Raw genomic sequence first — 25,529 nt, 5'->3', positions numbered from 1 at the left:
AATGAATAAAGTCCGTTAAATGTTTAATCGCTGGAATGGTATTGGTTGAATAATGAAAACAATTTACAAAAAAAAAAATAAATAAAAACGGCATGTACAAAACTTCCAAGTATCTCAAATGTACATGACAAAAGGTTTCGTTATGCAAAATTTAATATGTGTGTCCTGGATACAAATATATATGAAGCCAATTGCAAGATTGCGAATATGCACATGCACTTGAATTGTTATTGCATATCAATTACACTTAGAAGTCAATAAACATTGTTTTAAATTGCAATTGCACTCCTTTATCGTATAACGATATTACTCGTATTGATATTTCAAGTACCGACAAATTGGTTGACGACCAATATTTCCTTGAGAAAATCATACACTAAAGATATATGAAGTTTACAAACAACAATTCAAGTGTCAATTTTCTCGCAAACTTGGTACTTGATATGTATATTGGTAGGTATGTTCTATATACATATATCTGCATTGTTATATGTCACAATGGAGAAAACGAGTATTGCCAGTATGTAGCAGAAGTATTGATTAAGTTGTAATAAGTTCACTGAAGTAGAGTATAAAAAAATAAAAATAATGAAAAACGTAAACAATACTAATAAAATGAACTTAATCAAACTGAATTAAATTAAATATTGTGCAATGAATTTTAAACACATCAATTCCTCTCATTGGTTAACAACGTATTATTGAGGTATTTACGTTGCCAACAAAGCGTATAATTCTCACTCAGAACTCAATTTTAATTTATATATTTTTTAATTAAAATATAATATTTGAACAAAAAAGTAAATAAACGTATTTAGTGTGTTTTTTAGCTAACGCAATTGATTTTATTTCAAAAAATTAATACACGGCAGTGCGTATGAGTAACATTATTATAATGTTTACATTTTAAAGTCACTCACATGCACCTGCGGTAAATTCACTTCATTTTGTTAGCAAGAAAGAAATTGTTGCCTTAACCAGAATACGATATTAAAAGAAGTAGGTGGTTTTGGGGAATGTGGCAACAAGAAATTTTTCAACACATACCACCAGAACTGTTCCGAAAAAAAAAACAGAGGAGGAAAATTGCTCCAAAACTGAAAAAAAATAGGAGCTAATGTTATTAACTAAGTACTGAAAAATAATCTATTATTATAAATATAATCTTTATATATATACATATTTATATTTATGTATATAGATATTTAGTACCCTCACCATACTTTAGGTGCATAACATTGAAAGGGAGAACGGTGTAGGTGGATTCCTGCATGGGAATTCTTTGACATAAAGGCGAAGTGTTTTGTGGTTATGCGAAGCATATGCTCTCACTTGCCTACTTCTATTCATAAAACCGAAATTTTAACAATTACAAAGGAGTGAATTGAAGACATCAGAATTTTAATAAAAAATTTTTTTTGGTTTGTACAAATAAATCTTACTTCGAAATACTTTTTAATTTTAAAAAACACCTTTTACACGATGTATTTTGGACTATTGTTTAAAGTATACATTTGAATATTGAGTAAAAAAAAAGCAAATTTGGTTTTTTGTCACTGCATACCTGGAGTATGCAGAGTTATATCCGCATAACTGACAATCTGATTATGACGGACTTTATCTTGGCGAGGCAGTTGTGTAATACATTGTGTTCGTATAAAAAGCTGTATTGATTTAAAAATTATTGAAATATCTGAAGAAATACGCAATGTTATTATATATTATTATATTAATAGTGAAGATGCTGAAAAAATATGCTGATTCTATTATGAGCTACTCTAGTCTAGTGTATAACTTAATTTAGTATTTAGTACTGAAACAATTAAACAACAACAACCAAAATTAGTCAAAAAAAAAGGAGTTGTATACAATACATTATTATGAATTATCATGATAATGCTATGACATACATATATTTGATGACTCGGGACAAATTGTCGGAACTTGATTGAGAAGTTTTGACTCATTCCCGGTATAGTCCAGAACTTGCACCATCAGTTTGCCAATAATTTATGTCTCTACAGAACTTTCTTAATGTTAAAAAATTGCCTGACTAAAGAGCCGCTGAAAATTGCTTTGTCAAGTTTACCGCCGATAAACCATAAAAGTTCTATACCTATGGAATTATAAAGCTACCCAAAAAATGGCAGGAGGTCATAAGGAATAATTTATCATCGATAAACCACAGGAATTCTACACCGATGAAATGTTTCGTGTAGCACATAAATAAAAACTTCATTGAAATTGATTTACAATAAAAAAAATATATTTTAAAAATGTGATTATATATACATATATAATTACAGAAAAAAAAGTTGTGCTATAAAATAGGAGATATATTCTTGGTTTTGGTACCATATGGTACGTTCATATAGTATATGACAAATATAATTTTTATTGGAAATATAACATATAAGCCATTACTATTTATGATATCTTACCATTTTTTGGATATTTTATATATATATATTATATCTTAAAGACTGTTAAAATATAAGAATAATTGTTATAATATAATAATTATTGTTAAAATATAAAAATGAAATATAAATACAAGATTTATCTATACAATATTGCATTCGGTACAATATACATGCATATTTTGTTGCAGTAAAATCTTATTTGAACAATATAAAATTCAACATTATTATATTGTGTTACTGTAATTTTACAGTCGAGCGCTTTGAATAATAATTTGATATTAAATGTAATCAACACAAAATATTCGATTTCGAACCATTGAAAAAATCAGCATACTTTGAATATATAACAAGTAGTTTTAAGTTCTTTTTGCACTTGAAAAAGAAAGAAAAAAACTCGTCTCTACAGAAAGATATTTCTATATTTTTTACTTGCCAGATTGCAGTAAGAACGATGCGTTTTTAAATATTTTTTAAATTTATTTTAATAAAATTTTTTTTCATTATATTGATTCACTTTTCTCACCTCTTGACTTGTGCAATATTTAAATTACTGTTTCAACTGAGGTAGAAGCCATTAAAGACAGGCAGTCTTAATTCTTCAGAATATGCTCTCCGCCATATTTCCATTGGAATGAACGTATTTCATGTGCTTATGCACATTGTAACGCATTTAAAGTATCTGTTGAGTGGTGTAGAATGGCACGTGTGCTTCATAGAAACAAACTCACACAGTTACACATACCAGTTCACACACCCGCATAACAGCGTTAGTAATAAAAGCAAGTCTGAGAATTTAAACAATTAAATCGTTGAGGGTTTCAAAATTTTCAACATTGAGCTGTTAAGTATTTTTTGTAGAATTTATACCAAATTTCAACAGAAATTTAACTTCACAAAAGAACACAGACACACACACACGCACAAACCTAAGAGCAAATAACATTACGGCGACACGTAACTTTGATTAATGAGCCACATTCAAGGCACATTCAAAGCACATTCAAGGCACATTCAAAGCACATACAAGGCACATTCGATGCGCATTCAAGGCACTTCGCTGTTTCAGATTTTTCTCCGATTGTTTGCAATAACGACGGTTGCTATTTTTCAATTTATTTATTAATAATAATAGAAAATCTTTTTTAGAAAAATTGTCAAGCTTTAGGAGTAAACGTGATGCGGTGTACGTTGTGTGAAAGTAATTAATTAACAAACTTAGTTTACCTCAATGAAAAAACATTATTTTGCTTTTTGTTGTTTACAATTCATGGGCCTTCATCAGACCCATTAAAAAGTTATTGATATGTTAAGTGGCTTTTGGTAATGTTTAGTTAAATATTTACATTGATTTCAAATTATTTTTCCGTTTAAAAAATTTCGATTTAACAGAATGTCAATAAATTTTATTATTTATTTATTATTTATAAATAAATAATAAAGCATAAAAAAAACCAAATATTTAATGTTGGTTTATCAAAAATTTGACTTAGTTTTCTTTAAAACAAAATTTTAGAAGTTTTAAGCCAAAAAATGTGTTAAATATTTTGACTGTCGACATTTTAAGACAATTTTGTGACAGTTATTGCGTTTAAGTCTTAAACCAATTTAGCTCAAATCAAGAAGAACAGTCAAATATAAACCCAAGACCTGATTAAATATTTCAAATGAAATTAAATTTTAAAATATCTTAAAAATAAATTAAAAATCAAATTGTTAAGGTACAGCTTTAGCCATGAAAATGTAATAGGGCTGTAATGATAATTAACTTTACTTCTTTTGCTACTATCTAATATCTAAATTTTGGTTAAACATATATGTTAACTATAACGTTGCGATTCCTAATTCCTAAGTACGGATTTTAGCAAAGACAGTTATTTTGAACAACTTTTATCGTTATACTATATAACGATATGGTTTAGTGCTCGAGTTATCGGCTTTAAAAGTTGGAAACTTTCACAGGAAAACCACCTGTGAATATTATATGTTTCAGTTCTGTTATAAGTACATTTCACATAAGAACATTATTATAGCAATTCTTGGATCAATTGGACCTGTATAAATTATAATTTCAAATTTTAATTAAACACAATTACCATATGTACATACTGATTTCAAAGATCTTTCTTTGGCAATCGTTTATAGCAAATAAAAAAAATCGAATATGCAACGAAATATCAACAGAAACTAAAGAGCTGCAAAAATGAGTTCATATTCCATTAACAAGTATCCCAAGAGTTTTTGTGATGAAGTGTGGACAAGCTGCAGTTGCAATGAATTATGTATGAAATAAATCAAACTTGCTGAACTACCAGTTTTTAAAATATGAAAAAAAAATACTCTTGAAATTATTTATTTCAGAATTATAAACAGAATTTTTGCGTATGGTTTTGCCGTTCTGAGTATTTGTGGTATTCTGAAGCATACGCATGCATAACGATCAAATATATATTCCAGTAAAATTTTAAGTCAATAAAAAGCTTCTTTTAAGATTAAATTTCGATTGTGAAAAACTGGTATTTGCAATTCGCGGTCCGCAAATGGCACTTCACCATGCACATGGTTTGCATTTACAAACTCATATGATAAGATATATGGAAAAAGGTAGATCTTTCATTAAATACTGCGCATGGATTACTAATGAAGTAATAAAGCAAGTTGTGCGGAATTTAATCAAAATAAATAAGTGCACTTCAGCTTATCAGTAGCCAACCAATTCTGTGAAGGATATGAAAATGATTTTTATACTATAAAACTTTATCTGGCGAAAAGTAATAATATATCATGAAACTTTATATACTTTTCACTACCTATATGTTCACTTGAGGTTAATGAGATACTTTCGTTTGTGGCCTTGGTTGCAATTGCAATTATAAAATAATAATTAACTGTATGAAAGCAAGAGTTTTTATATAATTTTAAAGAATTTTTGTGAAAATTTGAAAATTCAAATGCATTCTTCAGAAATGTTTTATAAAGAAAACTTTATAAAAATATGGTATTTAAAAAATATTATGATAATAACTAAAATATATAAAAATATTTTAGACATACCGTATTTTATAGATACTTTAGTACAACCGAATAGGATACAAAAATCGAAGCAATTCTAGTAATATGTTAATGAAGAACATTTAAAATATTACTATACTTTATAAAACTCACCAAATATTTTCGCATTATGAATGTGATCAGTTCACTAGTAAGTGGTATATTTTGGAAAACATTCATATAAATATTAATACCAAAGCAAATCCTGGAAATTAATTGCCAATATATGTGTTTTTAGGTAATCACATGTGCTCATTATTCGTATTTAAAATTGTAAAATTGCGGGTTTTACATTACATAGGTAAAAATGCGCTACAGATCGTGTTTCAAGTTATTCGTGGTAACGTAATTTGGTCTGTCAGGATCGAATCTTTGAAAGTTTTATTAAATTCACAAATTCACAAGAATAAAATAGTAAAAAACTCGAGCTTATTGTACGCATCGTAAATTGAGGAAATGCTGGCTTAATTTGTTGACATTTATGTTAACATATATGGTGGGAAATTTTATTCAGCTTTGAGGCTTAGTTCTTTTTGTATTTGGTTCATTAGCAAAATTGTCGAATTAAAACCTAGGATGATCTAGTTACTAAAAAATTACAAGTTATTATGGAAAAACACTTTGCACATGCTAGAAGAAATAACAGAAAATTGAAGGCTCAGTATGTTTTCCTTAGATGCTTAAGCAACAACTCGAATTTGTTGAGCTTGTCAGAATTAGTTCAAATAAATTAATATACAACTAAAAAATATTCAGTAAACTTTTGTTGTTATTGGCTTTTACTACTATTTAAAATTTTTTAATTTAAATGCTTAAATTTGAAACTATAATAATAAAATCAAATCAAACTATTAAATTATTAGACGATTTAATTGTTATCACTCCTTTAGAAATTAATGGACTAGATAATTTAGTTTTTAGACATCAAGGGACATGACTTCATCACTGCTATTATTATTTCACCTTCTCATGCTTTTAATTTTTTTAGCTAATAGCTTGTTAGTTTTCCATTTGTATTAACAAAATAATATTAGCTTAAATAATATCAAAACATAATTTTGTTATAATAATTTTCAATGCATTCATTGCTTTGCAATCAATAATAGAATAAATATTGTTTCAGTTTAAAATTACTTTAAGACAATTAAAAATGTTTTATGATTAAATAAAAATTTATTTTCGCTGATAGGTGGATATATTGGATACATCAGGTGATATGCAATTCCCAGCAATGCGAAGACTTTCCATTGCTACAGCACATGCTTTCATGCTCGTTTATGCATCCACATCAGCTCAGAGCTTTCAGTGCGTTCAACAGTGTTTCGAGGAGATACGTGAACAAAGAGCTGATTTCCAGGTAAATGAATTGATTATTAATTTATTCACAACATAAACATTTTTAATCATTATATATAATCACATATTACAAAAACTTACACACACGTACATATACACTTACATACAAGCAATTAATTCCACGAGCACTCCATGTTATTTTACATGTAAAGAAAATATTTCGTGTGCAATAAATATTGAGATATTTTTATAAAAATAAAGAGGAAATACAACTAAATGTAGATTTATTTAACGCCATTAGAGCGTAAAGTTCAACCGGGCGTATGAGTAATTTCGAATGCATTAGAAATAGCAAAAACAAATTCAATCGTCTATGGCTTAATAACATTAAATGTTTTTAGTATATTGTAAAAAATTGTTAATTGACTTTCAAAAATCAAAGAAAAAAAGCAACAAACCATCATTTTTAACATTTTACACACTACCACACATAAATTATTTATGTTTTTATTTTTATGATGTATAAAGTATATTTTATCATAAAAACCACACAACAGCGGGAAGGGTAAAAAAAAATATTAAATAAATGTTTTGCATTTTTACTCGCATAGGATGTACCTATTGTTATTGCTGGCAATAAATCTGATTTGGCTACAACTCACAGGGAGGTCAGAGTAGAAGAAGTCACCGATTGGGTGTACTGTGAATTGCCCAGATTGCGGTGAGTTATTTATTTTCGAAATATTTTTTCTGTAAATTGTTGCATTTTTCTATTTTCTCTTTTTTTTTCGTTGCATATTTGCAAAAAATATTTTAATTTATTTTTTAAAGAATAATTTTTGCTCATATGCATAAAAATATGTTTAGTTAACAGTTTTATATAAAAATTGAATTCAATCAAAAACAAAGCGATTTGTTGATAGTTAATTTGCATAATTTTGTTGTTAACTGCACAAATCAACTGATTATGCTAATTTAAATATGAACTTTGAAATATGTATGCAAAAACACATTCTCATAGCAGTCGTTGCACACTACCGTTCAATAAATAATTGTGATAGTGGCAATAAGGTATTATAGAAACAATTTGAAAATTGTCTGTAAATTATCAATAATGTGTTATTAATATATTTTTTTTTAAATGTTATTTAAATATAATAAAAGCAATTATTAAATAAAATTTACCTCACAAGCAACTAAAGCCAATAATTTTGATATGCATGTACATAAAACGATTAGGTTATAACAGAATGAGGATTAAAAAGTAATAAGCTTAAAATGTAAAGAAAAGATTAAAAAACACCAATGGTTTTTTGCAGTAAAAATAGCTTTTCAACTTTTATCAACATATAAAATTCATATACGAATAAATAATCTCTTTAAATAATATCAAATTCATGTAGCACAAAAACTGTTAATGTATTCTTTACATATAAACATTTGCCAAATGAAATCAAATTAAATCTATCATCAAGTTTCAGAAAGTACATATATAAGTAAATTTCAAATTACTATGTAACTATATATCAATTGAAAAAACCGACTGCAGTTAATAAACATTTTTGCTGCTTTGTTATACATCATTAATCATCATTAACGTTAAACCACATCCATCTTTGAAGAGTTAGAAAAAACTGAAAGAGTTAAGCTGTCTGATTTTGACACATTTTTTGTATAACTCAGAATGCAACATTTTGTTATTATTTTTTTATGTATCTTTAAATCTAAATTTATTATAAGAAAACTGTAGAAATCATTTTTGGCAATCTTCGTTTTTTTGCACATGAATTTTACACATGATAAAATTATCACTTCACTTTACAAATAAAAAAAAAGAATTTAAATAATAAAACATATAAATATAAATACGCAAAATACATAAGTAATAAAAAATATGCAAAAAAAAATAATAAAATAAAATAAAATTTGAAATCAAATATAAAAAAACCTTCTAATACCAAGAGAAAAATATTTAATTAATATTTGCACCTTTGTTTTGGCTTTTCCTTAAACCAAAACTTGATTTTTTAAACCTTAATTAAGCCAATGATATCCGCCCATATGAGTTCTTGGAGTGACCTAATGCCACTTAAGTCCAGTTAATTATTTCTAATAGATTTATTTCAATTAAAAAATAGGACGTACCGCTATAAATATGTCTATACTACCAAATACGATGCTTGAAAACTGTTCTCGTGTGAAAGTAAATATCTAAATTTCTGTGCATGATAAGAAATATAGAGCCACTAAAGTGGAGACAAATATAAAAACTTAAAGTAAATGCCTACCTAAATGCCTAAAGCCACAAAATTTACAGAAATGTAGAAATGACGTCTTTGATTAAAGGGATGCTGTGGTTATGAATCCAGTTGAGACTATATTCTATCATAAAGTTCCTCATCTGACATATGACAACGAATCATTATTTGTACTTAGCTAAGTTTTGATGCATAAGAGGCCACCGCAAACCAACTAAATCTATAATCGTAGTTGAAACTATTAGTAAAAATGTATATCGTGATATATATCAATAGAAAATATCTGCACGAATGTTTCCTTTGCTGGGTTTCAATTGAAGTTACTAAAACTACTAAAGGTATACAAAATCCACTTAAATTTGCCGCTAAATTTTTTTATGATCAAAAGTTGAGTTTTTTTTTCTAAGCTTTAAAAACAAAAATATTCATACAAAATATAATCCCTAAAAGATGATCATAAAAAATATTTATCGTTTAGCTTTGACTAAAAATCATTTAAATTTAACATTAAACTACAACCCTTATAATAATTTATAGAATTATAATTTGCTAGTGAAAAAAGATTTATTTCACAAAAACTACAAAAAACTAACGTCTACCATTAAAAAACTTTAAATTTTTTCGTCCTTGAAGAGTCAGAGTACAGCGCACTACACATAAAATAAAGTGGTTAGCATTTTTCGTATGTAGGTCGTGTGCTCTTTAAACAAGACGATTTATTACTTTCATGTCAGAAGGAAATATTTTTGCAATATAGAAAAACTGTTGCCAAAATGTCATAATAGCTTTTTAAACATATTTGCTGACTACGCAATTGGGTGTGAGAGTTTTTGGCACGTTGAACTCAAGTAATCTGTAAACCGATTAAAAATTTGCATTTTTATACTCTTGGCTTTGTTACTATAATATGTGCGAATCACAGTGCGTATACGTAACATTTCCGCTTGTAAATATAAAGTTCTGTTTGTATATGTGACATAGTTTCAATAGCTTGTTTAAAATATTATGGAAATATTGGCGGCTTATGGTATAATAAATATATGCGATATCCGAATTTAACGTTATTTGCATAATCAAAACGTTAAAGAAGAAATTATGGACAAAAATCAATTTATATTTTATTCTTTTTCATATTTTCCAGTTTTTTTTTTTTGAAAAGCTCTTGTACGTTTTAATTTGCATTTTAAACAGTATCAAATTATAAATATTTTTTATATTTAATATGTATTTTAAGGAAAAAGGTTATTTTGTAATGATAAGATTATATGCAAAAAACAACTAAAGAAGATATGTAATATTGATTTAAAAAAGTAATCACATGAATTTTAGTAAGCTCCAAATAGAAACTGTGGTTTAGATCTGTTCTTCATCATAAATATATTTCCTATATATTTAATATTATTTTATGTAATTTTAGCAACAAGATATTTGTCTTCCTTAAAAGAACTTGAACTTAACGTAGTTGCCCAATTTACTGCGAATTTAAGACGACTCTAGCGTCAATTAGTTTGGCACTTCCACTCGTTGATCAGTATCATGGATATTATTGTTCATTTTTGATATAATAACTACAATTAAGCATCCAGAATAGAATAGATTACAGTTAGATGATAGACTATATTTAAATTAAGTTACATATACTGGTGATGTTTTCCGAACTCAGCTTTGATTTCCGTCTTTAAAATTACTATAGATGTTTGATTAAAGCACTTGACATGATTGTATCAGTTCAATTATTTTTATAAATAAAATCACACAATAAATTCTATTTAGAGTTTAATAGTTGAAGAATACTAATTGGCACCAAATAATGCGACAAGACTCTATGAATGCCTTTTAAGACATGTTCTTACAAGTTATGGATTTATTTTAAAAACATGAAATTGTTTCGTGCTTTCAAATGGAATTTCATCAAAAGTTCTTATAAATTTTCTATATAAAATTTATTTTTTTAAAACTGTAATAAAAAAACGGTTTTTACATATAGATAAATGTTGTAGATTAGTTTTCATGATACCTAAATTTGCAATATATGTTAATAAAAAGAAAAAAAATTAAAGTATGTAATTATATAAAATGAGCATTTTGCACGATTTAATCCAAAAATAAAAAAATTATTTACAAAATAATGCGAAATAGCAATTGAGAGCAGGAAAATATTTTAAATAACAAAAAAAAGAGAACTTAAGCAATAAACAAACTTAAAAATGTGTTGCAGTTTAACAACAAAGGCGGCCATACTAATAACAACAAAATAAAAAGTAAAATTTCGCAATTATGAAATGCAATTAAACTGAATTAAACGCAAGCAACTGCAAATTTCATAAAAGCCAACGTCCGTTGTTGCATGCAATAAAAAATATGAAGCGGCTGGAAATATTTCACTTATTTGTATAAGAAAAGAGTATAAGATAGCACAACAACATCAACAACCACAGGAGCAACTGCAACGCAACCAAACAATTTAGGCCGCCGGAAATTGTCACAGCAAATGTAGGAAATGCAAATTGCCGACAACAACAATGTGAATTGATCGCACTGAAATATTTGCACTCTTTTATACTCAAACACATAGTAACACACAAACACACACACAAGATATTTTCGTTAAAGTAGAAAATTGAGAATTTCAATTGGTAGTTATGCGGCGCTTGTTTTTGGCTGTGGTTACTTATGGCTGCTACGTGACTCAAATGCTATTTGGCACTCGCACTGGCTTTGGCACTGATACAACTGTGTTAAAAAATACAATACATTCAAGCAAATAACAATTCTTTTTGCACATGCATGATTAAATGTTTGTTCAAATGCCAAATAAACTTTTTTTGAGCGAATTGTTGTACTAAATTTATAATCGTTTGAGTGTCTTACAAAACTATTTTGGTCGTGCATGCACTCAATCCACAAACTGTATTCAACTATCATGTAGCATAAATGTTACTCTTCTTTCTTCTTTTTTTTTTTTGCTGTTACTATTATTATTGCTTGTGAGTGCTTGTGAGGAGTATTATTGTTAGTGTAATTGCTATTCTTGCTTCTCATAGTTCATTTCGGTGTTTTAGATTTTCCTATTTGCTACCTATGCCAAGTATCCTATTGTCATGCATTTTTAACATGTTGACAATGACAAATTACTATAGGAAAGTCCTTGCTATTCAACTTTTAATTTGATTTTCACACGTAACTAGCACATTTTCTATTTGATTTTTTATTGTTTTTGTTTTTTGTAGAAATTTTTGCAAAAGTTCTGAATATTATTGAGTTAATTGCATATGTACATGGAAGTGAGATTTTAATTTAAATTCAAGTTTATGTCATTAGTTAAGTGCAGGAAATGATCAATGGATATTTATGTCAGTCGTATTCTATTCTATCTCCAACATGAAAATTAATTGTTGCCCTACGGATATATGGTTACAAGTTAGACAGAAATTGTTTATCTATTCGTACAATTAAAAGTGAAATTTGAATATTGGTTTGTACATTTTATTGTAAAAATAATGCATACATACTATATGTATTAAATATTATTTCAAATAATAAATAATAAGAATTGTAAATTAATATGTGTTCAATCTATGCGTTGGTTTATAAATTTCTTAAACTTTTATAAATTGAACTATTTTACGATATGTAGACTGTTTCACCAATACTTTCAATAATATATACAGCGTTTCCCACTTGAATTCAAATCAACATAAAATTGTTGTAACTTTCAAATTGGTGGCAACACTCCATTTACACTATAGCATTGAACATATTGTAAGGCGTCTTTCTGAACATAATGTATAATCACTCGTTGTTTTTTAAACAAAGTGGTTTAAAATTGAAAAATTAATTAAATATATGGTATATAAAATAATATTATTACTTAATGGTTTCATTGTTAATATATATGGGATTTAGTGAAGGCAATAACTTGCATAATTTTAAAGTGATTTTTGACGATAGACAATTTTTTGTTTTTTATAGTCTTAATGTTTGATTATTAATAAAAATATTTTATAGGCGAATCATTCACATTTTTTGCAAGACGATGTTTTTACTTTTATATGTGTAATAAATGTATGTAAAATAACAAAAGACAAAAGTTTTTTTTAAAAATAATATAAATTTGTTCATGAAAATTTTGTACGGGGAGTAGGTGTTATATCACGAAACATTCTTCCATTTTAGATATACAGTTCAAATATTTATTATACTAAATTTTACCTCTTTCTATATATTATAGTATATATAATATATTTCAGATATTTATATAAATAGAAACTAAAATAGATAAATACATAAATAATAATTTATGTGGCCCAAATTTGATGAAGCTCCAAAAAGCTTATATAATTCGTTGATGTTACGAAATTGGCCCAGTTTTCCCCCCAAAAACTACTTCTTAAGTATATTAACGCTCAGCATATGCCCAACATACGCACAACTGACTACACTAAACAATATATTAAAATTTTTCCTGTTCACCAATAAATTATTTCTCCTAATTTATAAAAACACTGTTTTTGGGATATGTTCACCCGAAAAATACAAAAATTCAATCTTTATTGGTCCAGAAAATATGGACTTATGGATTGTCGAAAATAGCATTTTAAAACGAAAATCAAAATTTTTTGTGTTATGTTCAAATCGTTTTTCTCTGTGATTCACAAAAATGGCGCGAAATGGCCTCAATTACAAGAAAACTGTTAAATTTTGTTTAAAAAAATCTTTGTGCAAGATATGAAGAATATGATGGTTCCAAATAATCAGCAATGAACACCTTTAGATATCAGCTAATTAGTGAGCAAATAACTAAATAAAAATATTACTGGTTGTGTTATACTCTTCGCATTTCTGTTCTTTGAATGAAACCCAAATAGAAATCGCAAATAGAACAGTGGCTTGCTGTTACCAATTGGTAGTACCGAATGCCTTCATATCGTTAGCTACCTGGTAGTATCGTGTGTCACCACTCTTTTGATATAGTCTGCAGGTAGATGGGATCTGAAGTTATTAATAAATAATAACATGTGCAGTTAAAAAACTTATTATTTTTATGTGTTCAGTTTTGTTTACACTTAGAAATCTGCCAACACTCTGTTGTTCGCGTTTACTAATATAATTACGCGAGTGTGAAAATATTGACGGATTCCTAAGGCTAAACAAATCTGAACACAGATTATTTAGCAATTACTTAACAGTACATGGTCTTATTTACTATATAAACTATCTAATACTGCTATAATGGTTAGATTTCGTTTCAAAACCAGCATTTTTATTTAAAATATACGTTAGAGAAATGTTCGTGAAAATTTTGTATTAATTTTAAACAAAAGAACTTTTATGATGTCATATGTTATTTTGTTGGAATTCAATTAAAACTTTCTTTTTTTAATACACATAACTTTTTTGTTATTTTCAAGAGATTTAAAATCATTTTCAATCTGACTATTGTTTTGAGCACAATTTAGATTGCACTGTGTTATACAAATTGTATATGAAATGTATTAAATTACAGTTGAAAGTGCAATTTTTCAGCGTAAAAAATTATTGTTGTAGCGTGTTAAAGTGAAGGCTAAATTCATGGGAACATCACATAAAAAAAATTATTAAAAAATTATGAAAGTGACATGTGCACAGATAAATGTGTTTCCACTCAAATTACGTGCAGAATACACTAAGGGAGTGTAAAATGCATCCTTAATTCGAAAACAAAAACAAAAAAATAAAAATCACTAAAATGCTGTAAAATACTGTAAAATGAGAAATGAAAGTGAAAATCTCAAAAGGATTTAAAACATTTAAAACAATGTTGCGGCATTCTGCGCATATTTTTGCTTGCTGTTACCAGGGGTCCAGGTCCAGATCCAGCATTTCCGTTTAAACATGATTAAAACTTGTGTAAATTAAAACAAAAAATGACTGCATAAAACTTGATATTTTTATTGCATTTAACTTGCTCCACACGCTGGTTTTGCAATTTTTATATTTAAATAAAATCCTTTGAAATGTTTACCATTCGCCTTACCTCGCTTAATGCTTGACAAATTAAAAAATTAAATATTTACATGCACCATATACAAATTATTGCAGTGAGATCGCCGAAAATTATTTTTTAATAATTCCACTACATTTCATTTCAATTAAGTAATTTCGCCCAAAAATTCACTCTTTGTATTTGTTATGGTATTAAAATATCCCCAACGGCTGGGCTGTTGTATAGTATTTATTTAATTTTATTTCTGGCTACGCATAAATTTACCTTCTTCCGCAAAAATTATTGAAACTCACAGACTTCAACATTCTTTTATATTCCCGTAATACTCTTTGAACTCTTGTCATGTAAAAAGGTTGAACTTCATTGAGTTAATAGATTAAATTCCCAAAAGTTTTGGTGTTCAAAACAACCCCAATATTTCTTTCAAATCATTTTCAGTCTTTTTGGTTACTTGTTAAACGTTTTGACTGCACAAAATTGCGATGGCTTTTACTCTACAAATTAGCAAAAGAAAATTACTTACCGAAACACTTGGGAAATAGCAGCATAAAGTTCTGTTATTGATTTTATAGGGTAACACAGTCACCAGAAACCTACATTTTTATATAAAATACGACATAGCAATTTTCATTAAATAAGAAAAAGGCTGATGATGAAAAACAAGGAAGGATGAAGAATAAGTATCTAGAATTTCTGAATTAACAGTTTACTAAAGTAATCAAGTCAGTTGTTAATAATATGTGCATGTTCGAAGTGAGTTTATTTGTACATATTTTTAAGTTTAAAATAATTTTAAAAATAAAGTGCTAGTAAACTGCACTATAAAAACAATATAAAAAAAATATTATATGCACAAAGTGCTAGAAATAAACATCAAAATTACTTTGCATACAAACTGTGCTCGCTAACTGTATTAGACACATCTTAATTTCGCATAATCTTAATATCATCTTCGTTTCAGTGAAATTAAGTTGTGTTTTAATACAAAATTCAGTTTTAAGGTTAGAACGAAATTCAAGAAAATTGACTTAATTTCGATGAAACAAAAACTGAAACATTGAAACTTGAAACAAACTGACATTTATTTCAAAAAAATTTTTTATTTTTCATAATGAATTTTTAGGATGAGTGGAGTATTTTCTAATATCTCTGTTTTGAAAACATTTGGTATCCCTCAAAGTTGTGTAGCCAATATCCAGACGGAAATAAACATTACTTCTCTCCTAAGTGGAGCATAGGGCCTGAGTTAAACATAACTTTGTGTAATAGTTCTTTGTTTTCAAAACAAAATTCTGCCTCCTTGATACTAATTTTTAATTTGTCTACTTTTCAGCACGAATTTAATTTGGTTCTCTATTATAGGCTTTTTCCAGGTCAGCATGTGGTTCAAGTATATTCACACATATTTCACATATTGAGATTGTAAGGTTTCAATGTTGTTAGGATTTATTTCATACCAGCTTTTTTTTTCAGAGTTAATGTAATTTAAGTAGATTTTTACCTTAAGTTGGTTAATTACCATTCATCAAATAATCTTTGCTGTAGCTACAGATATAACGATACTTCAGTCACTATTATCACTGCATTATCTGCAGATGTTGCAATATTTTATTTATTTAAGACAGGCTTATTTATCGTTAATTTATGTAAATATATATTTTATTTAAAGTTTCTTTAGTCGCTATTATTGCTGCATCATCTGCAGATGTTGCAATATTTTCTTTATTTAAGACAGGCAAATCTATCGTGAATATGTAATTATATATAATATTTCTTTTCTCGCATTTAATCTAAATTATATCACACAGACACATTCTTGTTTAAACTAGTGGCATGAATACGCCTAACAACCCGTACAGTGGCCAAAGGAGTCTTATTATACCAGAGCAGAGTCCTATACAGGCACTTATCAGTACCAGAAACTGCCCTTAAATTTTGTTTTATCGTAATATTTGAAGTTTTTTCTTGCATATCGAACTATAAGTTTATGTGGCAAAAATATAAATAATTTTTTTATTGCTTGTTGAAGTCTATTTTAATTTAAATTTTATTAGGTACACAAATGAACTCATTCATCTCATTCAATCAATTTTCATGTCTCTAAACATTTATGGATATTGATGAAATTGACAAAAATTTAATTAAAATTGAATCAAACATTTGCTTTACAGTATAATCAAAATTTCCATTAGAAAATTTGTGGTAATAGCTAGTGGAAATTTTCGTACTTTAATATATATATATTACATAAATACATATACATTATTTACATATTTAGATTTCTGTAACACGTGTGAAGATTATCCTTAATATGAAGTGATTTTTCTTTGAAGTAAATCTTGTGATCCAGTTAATAAAAATGACTGAGATATAGAATTATATTTAAAATAAATTTAAAAGTAAACTGAAACTTTAAAACAATATAAACAATTATACTTATGTTTAATTTAAAATCAATCAAAAGCAACTTCCCTACAACTTTTGTTACTCATACGCCACATCGAACTAAAGTTCATAACTTAACAGTTTATTCATTAGTTTTTGGAAAAAGTTTAAAAAATTTGTTTTAGTTGTAAAAATCCGGAATCAAACTTTGTGAACCGAACGGAAAAAATGTTACTTTTATTATATATTTCTTTTATTTTTTGATTAAAACATATTTTACTAGACCCACATATCTCATACTTTATTAACCGAAATTCACTTTATTTTAACAACAATTTTTACTGATATAAACAACATTTTTTTGTTTTGTAGTTATGCCAGAGGCAATTTCAATATAAACTCAATTTTTAGCAAATATTGACAATTTTCATCAATGGCTCCCTTCACAAACAACCATGTAAACTATATTTCTGAGAGAATTTTGTGTATCTGAAGTGTAACCAGTTCACCTAAAAGTTTTGTAATTATTTCTTCATTTCGTCCTTTTTGCTGCAACTTTTTTCACAAAGGTTTAAAAGTGCTGCATTTTACAATTATTTTTTAGTTGTCAGGGTTATTTTAGTATTTCAAAGAAATATTTTCAAAAAATATTACATGTCATCTACGTAACAATCATTTTTTTATGGCATAAAATTTCGTACTAAAAGTGATAAAACATTTATAATATTGATAAAATTGTTTTCAATTTGTTAAAAATGGTCAGAATACTAGAAACACCTACTTATGATGTAATATGAAAATATCTGAATTTTATTTCAATATTTTTCGGTAGGTGATTGAATAGTACATAGTAAATTATGTTTGCGACATTTCAATTAATACAAATTTGCTATCTAGAACTTTAACTTTATATGACAGCTATAGTAAAGTCTGAAAAAAGTGTAAGGAAGAGAACTACTAGAACAAGAACTTCTATCCCCGTGTGATAGTGAAAAATCCTCAATGGGAGACAGTTTGGTATTCAATCAAAAGGCTGAGTGTCTTCTGTCAAATTGCGGTAGGTTGCTAACACAAAAGACCTACAATGGTCGGTAACCTGTGGACAGTTCTGAGCTAATATGACAACTATAGCAAAATCTGAAAAAAATTATAAGGAAGAGAACTACCAGGACAAAAACTTCTATCCCCGTGTGATAGTAAAAAATCATCAATGGAAGACAGTTGGGTATTCAATCGAAAGGCTGAGTGTCTTCTGTCAAATTGCGGTAGGTTGCTAACACAAAAGACCTACAATGTTCGGTAACCTGTTTACAGATCTGAGCCAAGTGCCATGTTTTCTTTAAAACAATCATTTTCAGTAACAATGTAATGTATGTAATTGAATTTAAAATGAATTACATTATAATAATTAAAATAAATTAAATTTGAATGGTAAAAAATCTATTTTGAATTCCAATTCATTAAGATTAATTTCTTCATGCAATATCTAATCATAAACAAAGCGAGTCTGTGTTATTATATTTCTAATATAAATCAGCAGTCAAGTAAGAAAATTATAATCAGCGAAAGTCCATCAAAGTAAATAAAGGCACAATAAATTGTATAGAGTAATATCATTACTAATCATCACTTTGCCTTTGCATTCCAATAAATATGATAAGATGATGATAAGACATATATATATATAAATATATGTATATTTACAAATGAAATCACAAAAAGAAACGACCTTAAATGAAGCATTTTATTTAAAAAAAAATAATGCATCTTGTCAGTAAACTAGGATATAACTAGGATAACTAGGAAACTATGATATTTTAAAATTTACATTATGATCTACTAATTTAAAGTCCAACACAAATATATATCCATTTTCAAGTTTTTTTTTTGAATAATTTGACTTCTAATTATCTTAAATCTACATATAAATGAAAATATTTAAAATATTTATAAAAGAAGTGACAATAAATGCTATATATAGAACAAGGTCTCTAGGAATGAGGTGGCGTGGTTTAGCCCGTGCGAGTCAGTGCGTAGGCATTCCACTCCTCCTTGCCGCAAAAAAAAAAAAAAAATATATATAGACACTAGGTCTGTGTTTATATGAAGAAGCTTTATTTACAAAACAAAAATTGTATTAACATTTTTTAAAGTATTTATTAAATTTTATAAAAAAAATCACTTTATATTTAAATTATTAGCAATAAATAATACTAATTCTGTTTTATACTTTACTAAATAAAGCAAATCTTTTTTTGTTTAATTTTTTTCTGAAACTACTTAAACCAGAACAAAACTCTTAGCTAACCTTTAATAATGTAGAGAGAAGTGCAATATGTCCTCCATAAATTGTGGTTGCTGAAAGCAGCACCATGAATGTTGAAAAAGGAGGGGTCAACATGCATAAAAAATTTCAATTTTGCACGCTTGATTAATTTTTCTTTTTCTCTTTTTTGAGATTGTTTTTTCGTCCTGTTCACTTGATTAAGTTTTCACTTCAGTTTAACAACATTATTATCTTATTTTTTAAAAGCTGACTTTTTGTTTCAGTTGTGGATTATATAATTTTGTATATCTATTTGAGATTTTTAATTTTTTTTTAAATAATTTTATTTAATATAATTTTATTTATTGAGTTATATAAATGCATTCACAAAGTTCTAATTAATTAAATAAATATTTTGTATAATGTATTTTAGTAAAATGTGATAAAGAAACTGAAACTGCACTCAGAGAAAAAGCATTGTGAAATCAACAATAATTATGTTCTATTTTGCTTCTACTATATTTTGTGATATAAATGCAATTTTTAGTAGTAGTTCCTTTTTAATAACGCTATGGAAGATACACAGCATAGAGTAGTTGATCACTACTTCTCCATGTCGTTGAAAGCGTACATTGTTTATAAATTAGCATGTACTTTGTAAGAATATTCACTGAAATTACTTATATATATGTATGTATGTTAATAAAACGTAAATATGTGTTGTGATATTTGTTTTATTTCGAATTGAAGTTATAAACAGATGTCAGTATATTTATAATTTATTTTGTTTAAGATAGTTGTAGAAGTACAACGAAAATTTTTTAAATTCAGAACACATTTTTAAATTATTATTCTATTGAATTATTCTATAAGAAATACTTTCGACATTCAAATAAAATTTTTAATTCATTTAGTCATAAATTCAAGTTCCATTTTTGCTTTAAACGCGCTTGCTTTTATAAATTTACACATTTTCCATGCTTTTGAATTTGACCATATGACTCTAGTAAAAACAAATAACAAATTGTACTCTAGACAACAAATTAATTTATCTATATCCAAAATAATGCTTTTTTTAAATGAATATTTCTTAATCTTTTGTACGACACACCTAAGTTAACACTATAAACCTTGTTGTGGTTTTATTTAAAACCTTGTCCTTTCAATATAACATATATATGACACTATCAAAAAACATCCAAGTAACATACATACGAAACTATCAAAAAACGCTCAATTAATATATGTACGGAACTATTCAAAAAACGCCCAAGTAGCATATAAACGCAACTATCAAAAAATGACCAAGTAACATATATATATATATATGAACCTATCAAAAAATGGGGTACCCAAATAAGTTCGGTATTTATTTCTTTTCTATTATCAATTTTAATTTTATATCCTTTTTTTTGTGTTTACAATTTACTGCATAAATAATTTAATAGCAAAATGCGTAGTGCCCTGTCTGTGCTTCCTGCTTATAGAACAGATTTATATTTCACATAAATGATGAATATGTCAAAAAACAAACTGTAGAACTGAGTGGTCACCATAGTTTCTACATGGTTAATTTATGTGAAAATGTAATTTCGAATTCCTTCCTTAACAATTCAACTGCATACCTGTGAGGAAGGGATGCCAAGTTATGAAACATTGCTGTAAAAGATTTAATATATTATAACAGATAAGTGAATACACATAGACTTGATGTATTCGTACTGGTACCAGATTAGAGTTCTTGAGTGCAGTTACTGAAAGTATACGTTACTTAAAATGTGCATGTCATTTTGGAATTTTGTGAGTAGTTATATAGTAGTTCATTCCAACATCAAGAACGATATTCAGGTCTTTGAAACTAGTAGCTCCAATGCATTTTGTTCGAGTTTTTAAAATAGGCGAACAGAGGAGATGTTACAATATTTACTTTATGTCCGGTTAGTCAAAAAATACTACTAGTGATATTTAGTTTACGTGTGAAAAAACTAGATATAATTCTCTTAAATCTTCTTAAATCTTTCTTGATTAAATATTTAAGAAATTAATCGACAAAATTGTAATTACTTGTAGTATTGCCAACAAAAAAATTTATATAAATGAATACTTACATGTGAAAGAAATTACCTGATTAAATGAATTAAAAACTTTAGTAAGAAACTTCTTTATTGTTGGAATTAATCTGACTATACGTTAAGTGACTTAAAGTAGAAACTTCAAAATAATAAAAGTAAATGTCAAAATGGCGCCTTCATGATAATTATGTGGTCAAGTCAAACTTTAATGTTTATCATGAGTACGAAAGAAATAAAGTAGAAAATCTATGCCAGTAAAATAACAATATGTAGGTCACAAAGTTTTCTAATTCATACTTGCTGCAAACAGAAGTCAGCGGAAGTTTCGTAAGCAAGTAAAAAAAAATTCCGTTTTTATCTGTGGTACACAATGCGTTACTCTTAACTTTGAAGTAAAACTTTTCTATCTGCAATTTCAATTTTAAGCCACTTTGTCGCATTTTACGTGACCTCATAATAAAGTTATAAGCAATTCATGGCGCTATGACAAACGATACGAAACTTAGTGCATTTTTCTCTTTGAGTTCCAACAATAAAAACTTTTCTTACAACACGACAAAAACAAAATGCAACATCATTTTAGTGTTGCCATTTGGACTCTCAATTATGTGCAACAGTCGCAAGAACAAAGCAATCGGCGTGCAACGAATCCTTTCGACGAGAATTCAGTCAGTGTTTGCTAATTCAGCAATTAAGCAATTGCCAACACGTAACGCTACAGACTCTATGACACCAGCATAAAACTTAGTCCTTCAACTATGTCTATAGTGCAGTTTGTTATTTGTTTTAAATCCTGTAAATCAAAATAGTTAAGTTTTGAAGTCAATGCTTAGCTAACAGTTGTAGTAAAGAGATACTTTCAACGTTTCTGCAACATATCAATAGACACTGATATACTTTATTCATTTATTGTGTGAATATTATTTAAAACTAATTTCTTCGAAAGAATGTGTTAAAAAAATTTATTACTATTAAATAACGATAAACTTTTAAGTTTAATTTCCTAACAAAAATGTGTAAAAGAAAAAATGTATCTTATAATATTTGTAGCTTAACAGAAATTAATGTCAAATAAAATGCTTGCATTGTCACAATATCGTGACAGAAGAAAGTGTTTTTGGTCCTTAAGCTATTAAAAGAGAATAATTTAGAAAATGTGGTTTGTGGAAGCACTTATTACATGAGAGCCATATCTAATTTATTATTGCTTTTTCTAATTTTGCATAGCAAAAGCAAATTTTACATATCACAGCATAATACACATCACCGCAATCATTTTACTTCACTCTTTAAAAGCAAGAACAATCACAAATATCGATATCACAATCATAAGAACACTAAACATTTAGAAAAATATATGTTTTTATAGGAACTTAGTATTTTAAACGGTCTTACTGCATCACAACCACGGTCTGATAATGGATTTATGGGTTTTGTACCAAACTTTACCAACTCACCTATTAATTGCCGTAGTCATAAAATTTTTAAAAATATAAATTCAAAGTCCTTTTGCACTTTTGGACGCTAATCATTCTTGTCCACTGCATTTAGACAATACTAGTTTGTCTCCTCTTTTTCAATTTCCTCTTTTGTTTAGGTAAGATTTATAAAACTAAGATTTATTCCCATTATTTCCAAACTAAGACTTATTTTTAATTGTAATCTCATTTATTGTAAAAATAGTATGTGGACTTTCGAAATGACAGCATTTCGCAGCTGTGCATTTAAAATCAAAATTTACTTATTGAAAAGTTTATAAAGAAGCGAAAGTAGTATGAGAAAATAGAAATAAAGTGATAATATAAATAATATTTTTAAAAAATATTTGTGCAAAATTTAATTTCATTAATTCAAATATAAAGATACTAGTTTACGGACATCTAAAAAAATAGAACTGATAATAGCAATACAATTAATTTATATATAAAATATATTTTAATAGAATTTATCCAAGAAATTTTAATATAATAAATGTACGAGGATTCTAATAAGTTAACAGCTGATTCGATGGAATCATTTCTAAGAGTACACACACACACTTAGGCAGAATCTACATTTCTGCCCCAAAACAGCATCTTTGTCAAAACGCCTCTGTGTCGAAAAACTCTATGTGCAAAAAGTTTTCGTCTAGAAAGTCTCTATCCAAAGGGGCTCTGTCCAAAAACTCTTCGCCAAATATTAAATAAACTGATATATTAAAAGACTACTTTAATTATATTTAAAAAGACATAACTGATAGACAAATGATGCACTGGCTTTATCTGGCTTAAATGGACTCATCTTGAGAATCTGTAAAAGATCATACAATTAGTTGGAAGGCTAAGAGACTAATGTATCAATAACTATTAATGTATAGAACAAAAATTAAATTTGCGAGCATTGGTTGTGTATTATTTGAACTATAAACCACAAATAATGACAATACAGATGCAAATGCTGATGAACTTACTATTCGTATGCTGCTATCCATTTCAACAGAATACTAGATAAAGTAATTAAAGTTTTCAAATAAACCAGACTATTGCCCTAGGCTATACAAGAAGTAGACAGAGATTCTTTGAAAAAGAATTATAAAAAGCACATAGCAACATCTTAAGTTAATTACTACCATTTTTTAGAAGTTTAGTTATGTTTCCTTTTAAATTTATATTAGTATAGTAATAAATTGATATATTTTCAATATGAAGAATTAATTACTTTATATTCAGAACAAAATATATTTTTCTTCTACTATAGAAGAAGTTTATAAAAATACGAAGACCATAATTATTTTTTTTAAAATAATTTTTAAAACTTTCCCTTATTACTATATTAGTACCCGCTATTAAAGCGTTGGATTTTATTGCACCCCTATAATTCGACTAATTATTCCTAAATTTTTTGTGTAAATACTACACTTTACAATAAGTAGAGCACATTAAAATAGAAACCACACTAAAATAGTAACCCTAATTTCTTGCTGTGAAAACTAAAAGTCTTGTCCTTAACATTTAGAAGAAATTCTTTTCATTACAAAAAGAAAAAGAATTTTCAAATATCAACAAAAATAAAAATCAAAATAAATAAAAATAAAAATTAAATTGCAGTAAAATTTTAAAAAACACGGAAAATAAGTGTAGAAAAGTAAATCTAAGAAAGAAATAAGTTCTACAAATTACACACTTCAGGACTTCGTAGCAACAATAATTATTGTTAACCCAACCACAGCGTGAAAAATTTTACGCTTCACATTAAGTTAAGCGCAACAGCTGCTCCTTGTATTATTGTTAAATGCATTAAGCTCATTTCTGTTATTTTTATTCCTGCAATGCGCCTACTAAGCTCTGCTATTCATGCCAAGCACCCACAAATTAAATAAAATTTCTTATTTAATTTTACTTCTGATGTTAATGGAAAAATCACAGCAGCGAATACTATTAAAACAAAAACAACTACAGTTGTTGTTAAATGGATATACAGTGAAGTACTGATAAAAATCACAAGATTAATTAAAACTTAACCACTTTTCTCCTTGAAGTTGTTCTGATGCAACTGAACATTTTTGTCTGTAGTTAAGGATATTGTGCTATTATTGCATTTTTAGTGTACTAATATTAGTGTACACTATTATTGCATGAGTAGTTAGTGTAAGGAACCCATGTAACTAGCTGTATAGTTGACAACGCTTCAAAAGTAAATATAATGTGGGTTTGTCTTCTGGATTTCAATTAATTCTCATGTGCTACTATTTAGTTTAGCTTAAAAGAATTTTTGAAGTTATACAGAGCAGATGAATCAGAATATATCACAAAGACC

The 25,529-nt window shown here is 27.2% G+C and overlaps 1 protein-coding gene across 1 annotated transcript in view; it reads left to right on the top strand.

The window, feature by feature from the left end:
- LOC119684072 (GTP-binding protein Di-Ras2) overlaps positions 1–25,529 on the top strand; it is a 59,608-nt gene that overhangs the window by 8,471 nt on the left and 25,608 nt on the right. The window contains exons 2-3 of the mRNA XM_038098020.1: positions 6,661–6,828; positions 7,379–7,488. Of these exons, the coding sequence (XP_037953948.1) occupies positions 6,661–6,828; positions 7,379–7,488 (278 nt within the window). The remainder of the gene's footprint in view (positions 1–6,660; positions 6,829–7,378; positions 7,489–25,529) is intronic.

This window comes from Teleopsis dalmanni, chromosome 2, assembly GCF_002237135.1.
Source record: "Teleopsis dalmanni isolate 2A chromosome 2, ASM223713v2, whole genome shotgun sequence".
NCBI lineage: Eukaryota > Metazoa > Arthropoda > Insecta > Diptera > Diopsidae > Teleopsis > Teleopsis dalmanni.
Note: the sequence above shows the minus strand (reverse complement) of the source record. Positions and strands in the feature narration are given on the sequence as shown.